The sequence below is a fragment of the Sorex fumeus genome, unplaced genomic scaffold (genome assembly GCF_029834395.1).
Source record: "Sorex fumeus unplaced genomic scaffold, SorFum_2.1 ptg000098l, whole genome shotgun sequence".
Classification (NCBI taxonomy): domain Eukaryota; kingdom Metazoa; phylum Chordata; class Mammalia; order Eulipotyphla; family Soricidae; genus Sorex; species Sorex fumeus.
This window is the reverse complement of record NW_026606155.1, coordinates 87,165,319-87,178,323: the sequence shown is the minus strand read 5'-3', so window position 1 is coordinate 87,178,323 and position 13,005 is coordinate 87,165,319. Positions and strand designations below refer to the sequence as shown.

General features: G+C 41.9%; 2 protein-coding genes across 2 annotated transcripts in view; both read right to left on the bottom strand.

Annotated features, from left to right (window-relative positions):
• Positions 1 to 1,058: 1,058 nt before the first annotated feature.
• Positions 1,059 to 12,140, bottom strand: CCNDBP1 (cyclin D1 binding protein 1). Its single transcript, XM_056133974.1, has 12 exons — positions 12,087 to 12,140; positions 11,802 to 11,994; positions 11,631 to 11,690; positions 11,309 to 11,388; positions 9,350 to 9,431; positions 8,427 to 8,520; positions 8,189 to 8,262; positions 6,761 to 6,837; positions 6,139 to 6,419; positions 4,199 to 4,259; positions 2,202 to 2,248; positions 1,059 to 1,534 (listed from the first exon to the last, which is right to left on the bottom strand). The coding sequence occupies exons 1-12, from the start codon at positions 12,138 to 12,140 to the stop codon at positions 1,420 to 1,422; spliced, it is 1,218 nt and encodes a 405-aa protein (XP_055989949.1). The 3' UTR covers positions 1,059 to 1,419.
• TMEM62 (transmembrane protein 62) overlaps positions 12,140 to 13,005 on the bottom strand; it is a 34,538-nt gene continuing 33,672 nt past the window's right edge. Inside the window, exon 14 of the mRNA XM_056133447.1 lies at positions 12,140 to 12,912. Within this exon, the coding sequence (XP_055989422.1) occupies positions 12,589 to 12,912 (324 nt within the window). The 3' untranslated portion in view covers positions 12,140 to 12,588. The remainder of the gene's footprint in view (positions 12,913 to 13,005) is intronic.

Below are 13,005 nucleotides of genomic sequence, written 5' to 3'. Positions count from 1 at the left end.
GGGGGTGGGAGGGATATTAACCATGGTGGTGGAAAATGGGCACTGGTGGAGGGATGGGTATTTGATCATTGTATAATAGAAACCCAAGCACAAAAATTTGTAAATCTACAACTGTACCTCAAGGTGTTTCACTAATAAAAATTTTAAAAAAATTCATCTGACTTTTGGAATTTCAATTACAAGTACACAACAGTTTTAAAAAAAAAAAGCTACTGTTAATTATACCTGAAGAGATAATGGAGACATCAAAAGTTTGAATTAAGAAAAAAAAAGAAGTCTGATGTGGTGATTTATCCCTATCCATAAGGGGAAAGATATCTGAGGTTACGGAGACCCATAGCACATGCATAACACCCATATCAGGTCGCCCAAATAACTATCACTACAGGGACCTTAATTTCCTATGTGATTTTTCAAGGTAATGAAAATATATAATGGAAGTGAAGACAGATTTTCAAAAGGGTTAACTGAATCCTTGTGAAAGAAGTCCTTGAAATGATATAATCTCTTGCTTAAAGGACCTGGGCCAGTTCTGGCAATACTGGGCCCAGCAGTGTCCACCTGGCAGTTTGGTGCTTAGACCCAGCAATGCAGTGATACTTGGACCTGGTTTGGAACAGCAGGGTCACATCTGGTAGTGTTTGGAAGCTACAAGGACTTAACATTTTTTGATTTATAAAATTTTTGTACTTATGTTTGGGGACACATGTAAGATAGAACAGTATAGTATGTATAGGGAAATGTATAAGAATGCATACAGAATGTCTACAGAAAATAAATCAGTTTGATCAAGTGGACAAACCTAGCAAATGAGCTCATTATCAAAAAATAATTTCAGAGGCATAAAGTAACTTGTAGTAACAGTTATAAGGAATTACTGATAGTAACAGTATATGACATGCTGAAATATTAAGAAGGGCTTTGGGGTCATCTCAAAATAAAGTCGAATATTTTTATCCTAAACATAATGATTAGAATCAGATCTTTAGATCTACAGATGAAAACAATATTTCAAACACTGTATTTCTGTTAAAAATAAACGTAGGCAGTCTATTCACTGAACCACTGGCAGATACACATTTTACTGAGATCATCAACATTGTTAACAGAGAAACAACACACTTTATTGCAAACAGAAAATAAAACAACTTCCCCAGGAACCTCCCAAAAATGTTTAGGAGCACAAACTGATGCAATTATCTTTTCTATCTAGCATAAAAATCATATCCTGTGTATTATGCTTAATAAATAATTACCAATCTGGTCTAGCCAACAATCTTTGGTAACAGTGTCTCCAGTTAGGTAGACAAGAGGGCCCATTTTAATCCAGGAAACCTTCCTCCTCATTTAAAAAGTATACATCAATACCCACCTATGAGTAAGAAAACAAGAGAGGAGTATACAAAGGAACCCTAAAACTCATAATTCAAGTTCATTCTGAGTGAGCTCCTTGATTGTGTTCATACAATGATCAATGGCATTAATGAGTAAGGGTATCCAACTATCTTCTGGCTGTGGGGTCACATGACTTGCTCTGCATATAGAATGAGAGAAAAAAAGATAAGTTAAAAGTATTATACTGTGGAAAGACAACCTATCCTTTAAAGGAATACAGGCAAACTATTCCCCCATTTCAAGGAGTGGAAGAAAGTGGGTGTGTTGAAGCTCCATAGTTTCTTTTTAATATCTAACTTATTTTTTATTGAATCACCGTGACATACAGTTAACAAAGCTTTCATGTTTGAGTTTCAGTCATACAATGATCGAACACCCATACCTCTACGAGTGCACTTTTTCCACCACCGATGTCCCCACTATCCCTGCATGCCCCGCCCCCGCCCTGCCCCATCTGAACCCTATCCCTGCCACTATGGCAGACAATTTCCCCAATATTCTCTCTTTACTTTTGGGCATTATGGTTTGCCATAATGAGAGACTATCAGATTTAGTCCTTTATCTACTTCCAGCAAGCATCTCCCTTCCTGAACAATCCCTCCAACCATCGTTTACTTAGTGATCCCTTCTCTATTCCAGCTGCCTTCTCTCCCAGCTCATAAGGCAGGCTTCCAACTAAGGGAAGCTCCACAATTTAAGCTTTGAAGCTTTGGCAGACTTATCTTCTTCACTCTTTGGAAAGGGTCTTGAGAAAGGCTATGTAGATACAATAAGAAAGCTATTTGGGGAGTAGTGTTTATACTCACTTCGTAATTTCAAGTGCCTTCTTTAAAACAGATACAAGTTTTGCAGACTAGAGAAGAAACAGAGAAGTTACTTATCTTAGGTCCACCACAAGACAAAAGGAGAGTAAAAATTTTTATAAAAACACAAATAAAGGTGCCTGAGAGAAGGTACAGTGAATAAGGCCTTGCACATGCTCAACCGGTGTTTAATCCCTGGCACCTTATATGGTCCCAGGTACCACAAGAAATGATCCCTGAGCACAAAGCCAGGAGTAGGCTCTGAGCACAGCTCTGTGACCCACAAACAAAAAACAAAACCACATAAAGAATCAGCCAAAGAGAACCTTCAAGAAAACATATTAAAAACAATTATGCTGACAATCAGAGCAATGAGATCATGAACTCTTCTTATTTAGAAAAATCTTGTTACTGTTACTCTAACAGTAAATTATTTTATAATTGTAAAGATTTTATAATTTTAAAATGTTAGTAAGAAATAAAGTAGAAAAGAGTGTAACCACAATTTTCTCTACTGCTGATAGCTCACAACCTAACTAATGTTCCTTTAAAAATAAACAAAAAACTATGTACACAATTTTAAGAATAACCAGATAACAAAATTTACTTATTTTAAAGATTCTGAGGTACAACTGGTAAGTTATATTGCTAGAAATTTCTTAGGAAATTGTGTGTGTGGGCATTGTGTGTGTGGAGGTGTTGCTCACAGAGCCTCATACTCACCCTGGTAAAATCGATTTTTAAATGTTTACCAATAGCACAGCGGTAGGGCGTTCGCCTTACAAGCGGCCAACATGGCCGACCCAAGTTCGATTCCTCCGCCCCTCTCGGAGAGCCCGGCAAGCTACTGAGAGTATTCGATATGCCAAACACAGTAACAACAAAAGTCTCCAATGGAGATGTTACTGGGCCCGCTCGAGCAAATTGATGATCAACGGGAGGGCCTTTACCTTTACCTTTACCTTACCAAAAAAAAAAAAAAAGCTATTGTTCCCACAAGAACCTATTCCTCTTCTGAGTCTCTGCACATTGTAAAGACATATTTGATAAATTATCAATTTATCTAATGTTTATATAATTGATACATCTGATCATAAAACAAAGCCATATTGAGTTTAACTTCTCTTTCCAATAACATTAGATATAAAAAATTGTGTTGTGGGCCACAGAAGTGATTCAAAGGGCTGGAGCACATGCTTCATGTGTGGGATCTCCAGGTTTGATCTCCAGCACTGCATGATACTCAAAACACCACTGGGAATGACCTGACCCAAAAAAATAATAATAGTAAAATCTTGGGTTTATGGAAAAAAAAAAAAAAGAACTCTCTAGCATAAGACCCAGGCTATGAAAGAATGCAATAAAATTAAATTTTTATGAAGTGCTTGGTCCTGCAGTTACACAATGTGTTTGTATTAGAAAAGAGTATGTTTCTGGACACTTAATTTCATCTACACTAGAAAATAGAAACTGGTGATTTCATATTGATAGGCCCCTATAGCATGGTGGTAATTGATACTTTCTTTTCAAAGCAGCTTTTTTCTAAAGTCTTTGGGTTTTTCTTTTTTTTTTAGTCTTTGGGGTTTTAAGATGATTATCCATATGGTTATAAGGTAGAGAATACTGCCAAAGCTTGTGATTATTTCAACTTCAGCAAATATTTATCTAGCATAAACACATGTAGTGCTGTGACACCTCTGTTGCAATTACATACACAGAGAACAAATACATTTTTTTTGTTTTTTTTTTGCTTTTTGAGTCACACCCAGCAATGCATAGGGGTTGCTCCTGGTTCTGCACTCAGGAATTACTCCTGGCGGTGCTCGGGGGAACATATGGGATGCTGGGAATCGAACCCGGTCGACCGCGTGCAAGGCAAATGCCCTACCCGCTGTGCTGTCACTCCAGCCCCCGAAATGTGTTTCTTATAGTTTAAAGGAAATAATTAAAGAAACTGTACCAGTTAAGGCTAGAGCTAGTCACTCAAGGATGGTACTTACATTGATTCGCACAGTCAGGCGGCACATAGGTGGGTAAATACTCAGAGCCAAATCATCCACACTGAAGAGAGAAAGTAAAAGTAACCATTACCAACAAAAGGAATAAGGCTTAACTTTCCTGTATACAAAATGGGAGCCAACTAGTGAAAAAGGTTTTCCCATAAAGTCTATCAGTTCTGTAAACTGGGTAACCAGACAACCAACAAAACAACGATTCAGGCTTGCTCACTTTTGAAAACGTGTGTTCTCTACTGAACAACATATCTCCCTCTTTTGTTCCTCTGCTTTTTCCACTCTAGAGAAGTCTTTATTCTCTCTTGAACAGATTCCTCTCTTTTTCTTCCCTGACATCTAAGTAAATTTCCTTCAATAAAAATTATTTTGCTTAGGAGCCAGAGCCCTGCATTTGCCTTGCATGCAGCCAAGCTAGATTTGATTCCCCACATACTATATGGGCTCCCTTGAGTCTGCCAAGAGTGATCCCTGAGCACAGAGCCAGGAATAAACCCTGTGTGTTGCCAGGTGGGATCAATAAATAAATAAAACTCCAAGCCTATTTTTCTTAAACAGACATACAAACCAAAAAAACCCAACAACAACAACAACAAAAACCTCAACTGGCATTTACTGAACACATAAATAGCCCCTCTTACATGAGGAAGCTGTAGGAGGGGGAAAGAACCCCTTGGTACATAAAATGGTCCATGATAAATTTAATTTAATTTAAAAAATGTGGGCATCTGAAACCATCAACCAAGTAACTGATAAAGGGGCAGTTTATGTCTAGAATATCATTATAGTGGGTATCACTTTAACCACGTGATCAAACTTGGTACGATCAAAAATAAGACAAAGTAAAACATGTGCCTCCCAAAATATCTGAAGCACAAAACACTCAAATAGGAATCAGGGAGATAGCACAAAAAAATGAAGGGCATGTTTTGGATGCTTGAGGCCCTGAGTTTAATACCTAGTACTGAATATCACTGAATGGTACGTGAACCCCTTGAGCACTGCTTGGGAGGCTCTCTTCTCCTCCCTAAACCCCTGAAAAAAAATCTCAAAAGTGTGATATTCTTGCCAAAATATTATTTACCTGAAAATAATCTACAATCACATGACTCCAAATGTCAAAAAGGATTAAAAAGGACAAGGACTGTTCTAGTTACACGAGATTTAGTACTGTGTAGCACTGCCCTCCCGTTGCTCATCGATTTGCTCGAGCGGGTCCAGAAACGTCTCCATTGTGAGACTTGTTGTTACTGTGTTTGAATTATTGAATATATCACGGGTAGCTTGCCAGGCTTTGCCGTGCAGGCGAGATACAGGTAGCTTGCTGGGCTCTCCGAGAGGGGTGAAGGAATCGAACCTGGCTTGGCTGGGCCGGCCGCGTGCAAGGCAAACGCCCTACCCGCTGTGCTATCACTCCAGTCCTACACACAAGACTTAAAAAAAATAAAAGAGGGAAAGTTAGTATTAAGTCATATATTAAATGTTAACCTTCTTGGATGTAATAATAAGAATGTATGTTTGTAGGTGATACGTGAAGTACTAATGTTTACAGCTAACCTTCAAATGATTCAGGGAGAAAATGGAGTTCTTATCTCTAGAGAAATAATGTAGAAAAAATATACAAATAAGTGGCTGTAGATGAAGAACATATGGGTTCTCGTGGCAATACTTTCAACTTTCCTATTTTTTTTGCCCTCCCGTTGTTCACCGATTTGCTCGAGCGGGCCCAGTAACGTCTCCATTGGAGACTTTGTTGTTACTGTGTTTGGCATATCGAATACAGCATGGGGAGCTTGCCAGGCTCTGCCGTGTGGGCGAGATACTCTTGGTAGCTTGGAAATTTTTCAGAACAAAAATACTCAGGGAAAATCTTGGGGTGACAACAGAATCCTGCAGCTCACATGTTTTAAGGAGGAAATCATACTTACCTAGGGCTAATTTCATCAGAAATATCCACAATGTCATCCAACTGGGCCACCTGATCCTTCTTCCCATTCTCCGCCACTAAGATCCGGATTTTCTTTAGGCATGCTTTAGAGGCTCTTGCCAGTGCAAGACATGGAACCAGAAGCTCTTGATCTTGGTCTGACCAATATAATTCTTGGTTGTTTGGAAACTCCAGAACATCCATTTCATCACCATGGTTGTCAGAATTGTCTTCTTCAGTGTCATTCAAGAGGCCAGAGTAAGGGTCATATTCTTCCATGGCCTGAGACAGAGTTATCATGGTATATGTGAACATGAACTGTTGTACTCCCAGCATCATGTCTTAAATTTGAATTGCCCCCTAAACCTCAGCCAGCAAATATACTAATGGCAACACAGTTGAATGACTTTATAAACTTTATTTTCACTTTCTTAGTTTAACAACAGAAGTGAATGATACTAAACCACACACAGGATTTTGGTGGGAGAGGAAAGACGGAGGATAGGCATGAAGATAGAACCCAACCTGATCAATGTTCAAGAAATCTCTCAATGATCAATTCTCATCACTAAATACAGAGTTGCCTACCTTCCAATGACCAACAAAGACAGAGCTCTCCTCACCTGCTCCATTTCCTCATATGCGTCCTTCACAAAATCCACATTTTTTGTCAGCATTAAAAGGGCTGCAGCTTTGTTATCTACGAGTAAAAAACCAGAAGCCCTAGAATTAGAAAAAAATACCCCCAAATTCTCTTGTCTACAAAGGGCAAGCCACTAAGTTCCCACTTGAGTGTCAAGGACAGTCAGTCAACATGATGGCAGCCTAATATAAAGTTCTTCTCAGATACATCCTCTGGCTACCCAGGTAGGCTAACACTGTTTGTCATTCACCAAAGAAGATATAAAATAGTCATATGACGTTTCTCATCACAGTCCTCTTGGATCACCATTGTTTTTACCTAGCTGGCTCTCTGCCCCATAACTGCTTCAGTGTGTCTATTAATACTGCCCCTGGGATATCTGCTGAGCAAAAAAAAAATATTTGTTCTGCAGGAAAATTAAAGATACTATGGTACATCTACATAATGCAATACTATGCAGCTATTTAGATGAAGTTGTGATATTTGCCTATAAGTGGGTGAACATGGAAATTATCATGCTAAGTGAAATGAGTCAGAAAGAGAGAAACAGACATGGAGTGACTGCACTCATTTGTGGAATATAAAATAACACAGTATGAGAATAACACCCAAGGACAGTAGAGACAAGAGCTAGGGGGATTGCTCCATGGTTGGAAACCTGCCTCATGTGCTAGGGGAGAAGGCAGTTGGGAAAGAGAAGGGATCGCTAAGTCAATGATGGTTGGAGGGATCACTCAGGAGGGAGGTATGTACTGAAAACAGATAAAGGACCAAACATGATGGTCTCTTAGTATCTGTATTGCAAACCATAATGTCGAAAAGTAGAGTAGAAAGGAAAGTGCCTGCCATACAGTGGGTGGGGTGGGGGTGGTGGGAGGGATACTAGGGACATTGGCGGTAGGAAATGTACACTGGTAGAGGGATGGGTGTTCGATCATTGTATGACTGAAAATCATGAAAGCTTTGTAACTGAATCTCATGGTGACTCAATAGAAAAAGAAAGAAAGAAAGGGAGGGAGGGAGGGCAGGAAAAGTTTTATAGCATGAGGGGAGTGTGAATTTAGAAATGTAGTAATTAAAAGGCTGAAGAAGAACTAAGAAATATTAATTCCTATCTTATGATGCTGATGCATCACTAAATTCTGTATGAGGTAAAATATACACATATCCAGGGGTGAAGAAGCTTGCTTTGCATCCTGCCAGTCTTGGTTCCAACCTGTGGTACTGAATCGGTGCCCAGAGCAAGCTCCTTAGCACAGCTGGGTATGGACCAAAAACAAAAACATAAATAAAAAGAAAGAAATGAAAAGAAACATACATGCTATAAAACTGAAATCTAGAGATAACAACTGCCTGAGTTCAACTGCCTGAGTCAGCAAAATTGATGGCCTATTTCCCATTCACCCACCTCTTGGTATCCGAGGCACTTGCTCACATGCCACACAGACACTATTGCAGGAAATAAAGTCATTGTTCTCAGGGCTGGGGAAAGAAATTAATAAAGTATATCAATAGCATAGGCTCATTGCTCCTTTCTGCCTCTCATGATTTTTAGCTATTGATAAATCTGCTATTAAAAATAAATCATTTCCCTCCCAGAAGTAAGGAACCCAACTAACTGATAAGCCCAACTATGGCATTACTACCTTTGGACTGGTATGACAAGCACATCCACAAGCTGAGCCACGCCATCCATGATGTCCAGAGTAGCATTCCGTACAAGCTTTCTCAGGGTGATTCCTAGAGCCAAACCCAAGAATAAACAGTCTTCTTTTTGCCTGAGCATCTGAGCACTACAGAACTTGGATGAGATTAAAGCAATATATACTAACATGCCTTAACAGAAGTGCCTATGCAAAATTCAAGTATTACTTATAATCCATGTCATTTTCCCACACCTCCCACCATTCCTTAGTGCTGTTCTGCAAGACACACATGAAATAAAATTTTCCCATGACAGCATGTATGCTTTCATCAAGAACAGTAGTCCCTTGACAACTGTGGATTAAACACTTGATATTTAAACTATTGGTGAGTAACCCTGAACAACTGCAAAGCATATACTCATTTAGAATTTTTCCATGATTATAATCAAGGCAATAATATAGAGATGGAAGTCACTTAATGTGTGAGAGCTCAGAAACAGGATGTGATAAAATATGGGTGGGAAAGACTAAGGATGGCCTGGGTCTGAGATCCATCCAGAGTCTGTAGTATTTGGAATCAGTCAAGGAAGGTGAGAACAAAGCAACTGTACCTTAGTATAAAGCCTCGTTTGGGTGCTGGAGAGATGCGACAGGGGTTAAGGTGCAAGCCTTGCATGCAGCAGACCCCAGTATGATCTGTGGCACCACATGGTCTTCCCAGAACCACTGAGTATGACCCTGGAGGCCCATGCAAACCATCAATCTGGCTTGATAATCCTGGGCACTGCATTTCATCATGTTTCTCAGACCCTCACATTAAACTGCAGACCCAGGAGGTCAAATACTGCTGGGAATGACCCTGAGCCTCTTGAGCACCATTTGGAGAGTTCCCTCCTGCCATAGGAAATCCTCTTTTGGCTTACCTTGTTCCTTGGGGAATGAGTAGTAAATTGCAGTAATTGCTTTTATGGCAGCATGGATTTGCTCACAGAACCTCTGGGTTTCCTATGAGATGACAGAACAATTTCAGAATGAAAAAGGATTATAAGTATTACCAAATATTTTCTAAGCTTTATTATGTGTGTTAGGCCTCATGCTATTCTCAGCACATATCAGAGAGGAGTTTGTTAGACCCGAGATACTGAGCTGACAGATTGATAAAGCATTAAGAAACAAAAGGAGAAACTTATTTTTGATCCTCTATACTTCAAGATGTGTATCTGATCTGCTATGACATATCCGGCATATTTTAGACCAGGTATTTTACAACTATGGCTCCACTGCCTGTTTTTATAAACAAAGTATTATTACTGGTACACAGTTTACATGTTATTTTGTTTGTGTCCGCAGGGATCTAACCCAGGATCTCAAACATGCAAAGCAACTTAGCAATCTCAATATCATATATCAACTTCCCCTTATATTATCTATTGTTGTGTTTGTACGAGAAAGGCAGAGCTCATTGGGCCTGCAAAGCTTAAAATATTTTATCTAACAGAATTATGATATAAATAAAAGTAATTAGCAGAGCCTTTACAAGGCTCATTGTCAATTACTTTCCTTTCAAGCAGTCACTGACTCTTCTTTTTGTTCCTCCCTTCTCCACTATGCAAGTGTGATTGATTAGTGCCGGTCCACAAACTACTGCTACTTGGAGATAGATAAAAACAGTGATTGAGAGTGTTTAAACTTCTTTTAGTGCTGGGGATCAAACCCAGGGCATCACACATACTAGTCGAGCACTCTACTATGAAGCCAATTCCCAGTCCACTATTTACAAATTCTTATGACAACATGACATTGTTTCAATATCCAATTATTTTATTAAAATACTAATCTAAGTGGACACTCTGACACTCAGTGTAGGTAGGATGTGGTGTTGGAACATTGTATACATGATGCTCTATCATTAACAACACTGGAAATCACTGGTGCCTTAAGTAAAATTTTAAAATAAAAAAAATACTAATCAAGACTGGAGTTGAAAACAAAAAACTTCTTCTAATGTTCCCAGAATCATTCTGCCAGAAGTGATTCCTGAGTGGTGCAGAGTCAGGAGTAAGCCCTGAGCATCACTGGGTGTGGCCTCAAAAACCAAAAAAATAAAAAAATAAAAAATAAAAAAAAATAAAAAGAAATCCAGATCTTTGTTGACTCTTCATAGTTTCTTACTAACTGTGCATTTTTTTAAATTTTTGGTTTGGGGGTCCATACCCAGCATTGTTCAGGGCCCAATCCTGGCTCTGCACTCAGAGGATCATATGTGGTGACCGAGATTGAACCCAGGTCTTCCACATGCAAGGCAAGTGCCTATCCACTGTACTCTCTCTGTGGATTACTCTCGGGCTGTGCATTTTACCAGAAAGTCCTAATATATCTGAAAGAAAAGAATCAGCAGATAGGAAAAATAAGGCGATATTATTACTCCCTTTGAAATAAACGTTGACTTTCTTCCACCAGGCTTTTAAAGTGGAATACAGTCAATATTCATCTCCTGTTCTTCAAACTCAGATTTCTGAGGTTTCTATGATGGGGGAAGAGTTCATCATGTATTAAATTCCTGCTCCACTGGCCATTGACCTTTACCTGAAGCACAACGCGTTTGCTCATTTATCAAATGGGGATGGTGTGTGGTAACAGCTAGTAAAAAAGCTTTAAAAAAAAAAAGGTATATCAGAAAGTAAATAGCGAGGGCGAACTCTGGATGAAACACTCAGAAGTCTTGCCTACTTCATGCCACGAAGTGAGAAGTGCCACCTCATTCGCAGGATGAGAAAAAGCAAATCAGCATGTGAAAAGAGGGCAGAAGGAAAGGAAAGCTCGAGAGAGGGTTCTTCAGGAACCAAGAGGCAGCCCGAGGTCGCCAGGAAAAGCGAGCTCACCTGTGGAGAAGGCGGTGGGAGTCGAGAGAAGGCTGTGGTCAGAATCGTGGCTTCCCTTGACACGATCACGGCCGCCTCATCTAAGGGTGAGAGAAGAGGGCAGGTGCCAGCTGCCAACAGCTCAAAGAAGGCAGGTCGAGTGTGCCCGGCCCACCCTCACCGGCAGAGAAGCCCCAACACCCACCACCCCCAAACCTCAGTTTCCAATTTCCATCTCGTTGGTGGGGTGGATGAGCGACGGGGCACGATCCGAGGGCAATGGGAGAGTCAGAGGTCGGGGCGCAGGGAGGAGAAACGGGAGACGCGAACGCGGGGCACTCACTGAGTCTTCTCCAAAACGTCTCGCGATGGAACTCCTTGGTGGGCTCCTGGACTTCGCCCACTGGCGGACGGGGCCGTGTGCGCCCGGCGGAGGCGAAAACAGAGCCTGAGGTGAGGGGGTCTCTCCCCGACCTCCGCTCCAGCCGCCTCCCGCCCCAACTGCGTCACTCACCCCGCACCCCGGGCAGGAGCGACCTCAGCTCCTCGGCCAAGTGCCGGAGTTGTTCTAAAGGCGGCGCCAGTGGGGCCACTGAGGCCGCAGGTCCAGCCGCACTCGCCGCACTCATCTCGGACGCTCGCCGGGTCCCGGCCGGGTAAGAGACTTCGGCGTCCGTTGAGGAAGCCGCACGCAGGAGGCCGCCCAACTTCCGGGTGTCAACGTCTCTCGGCTGCCGGTTTCCGACCACCGCCTTCGCCCCGCCCCGCCCCGCCCCCGAGGACTGGCCCCGCCCCCCACCCCGGCCGCCCGGACGCGCAAGCCAGGACCCGAGTCTTTATCTTCGTCTTTCATTTATTTACTCGCAAGCTGAAAGCCCATAAACACGTGGGAAAACGGCTCTGTGAGCGAATATCACAAGAACAGCCAGGTTAGGCCCAAGACCACAGTAGCTCCCTGTTCCTGAAATGGCACCCCTGACAACGATTAGATACTTTGCTCGAGGTAAACCCGGAAACGTCCCGTGAAACGCCCCAGTGAAAGGCCCGGATCAGAGCTTTCACTTCAGGAAAGTCAATCAACACTTTTCCTTCTTGGACAAGGCAGGAATCATGACATTATTGAGACTTCGGCAGTCCATTCTGCAGGAATCAGTCGTGAGGACCCCCCTCACCCCCACCCCCAGCTCCCGGGCGTCCAAGACGCGGCTGTTCCGTGAAGGTCGCCCGTGGAGGGTGGCCTTCAGCCTCCAGCTGGGGCAGGGCCTGGGCGCTGCAGCCGGGCCCGTTGCGAGACAGGACCTTCAGTAGCTCATTTGGCTTTTTAATTGCCCTATGAAGGTTCCAAGCTCGTTGGAGTTCCGTGTCCACGCACAACGAACGAGGACAGGTGTCAGCAGAGTCAACCAGGTCCGTAAAGGGGACAACAGAAAGGCTACAGTGCCATATGTGAAGTGAAGAAAGAAGCAGGAATAAATCTGCCAGAGGTAGAGCAGTAACATACATAGGTGAACAGGTAGAATTCGCAAGCGTTTGCCTTGGAGATGAGACCTGAAGCTGTGGCCAAAGCACCGATGCAGCAAACTCCAACACAAGTAAGCCATGAGGGGGATGTTGAAAAACACCAGCTGGAGAGGAACAAGACCAACCATTAGCTTCCTAGCAAGCCTGACTGGGAACATATGATTGGTGACTCCTGGTTTGTGGCTTTTATCTTCTGG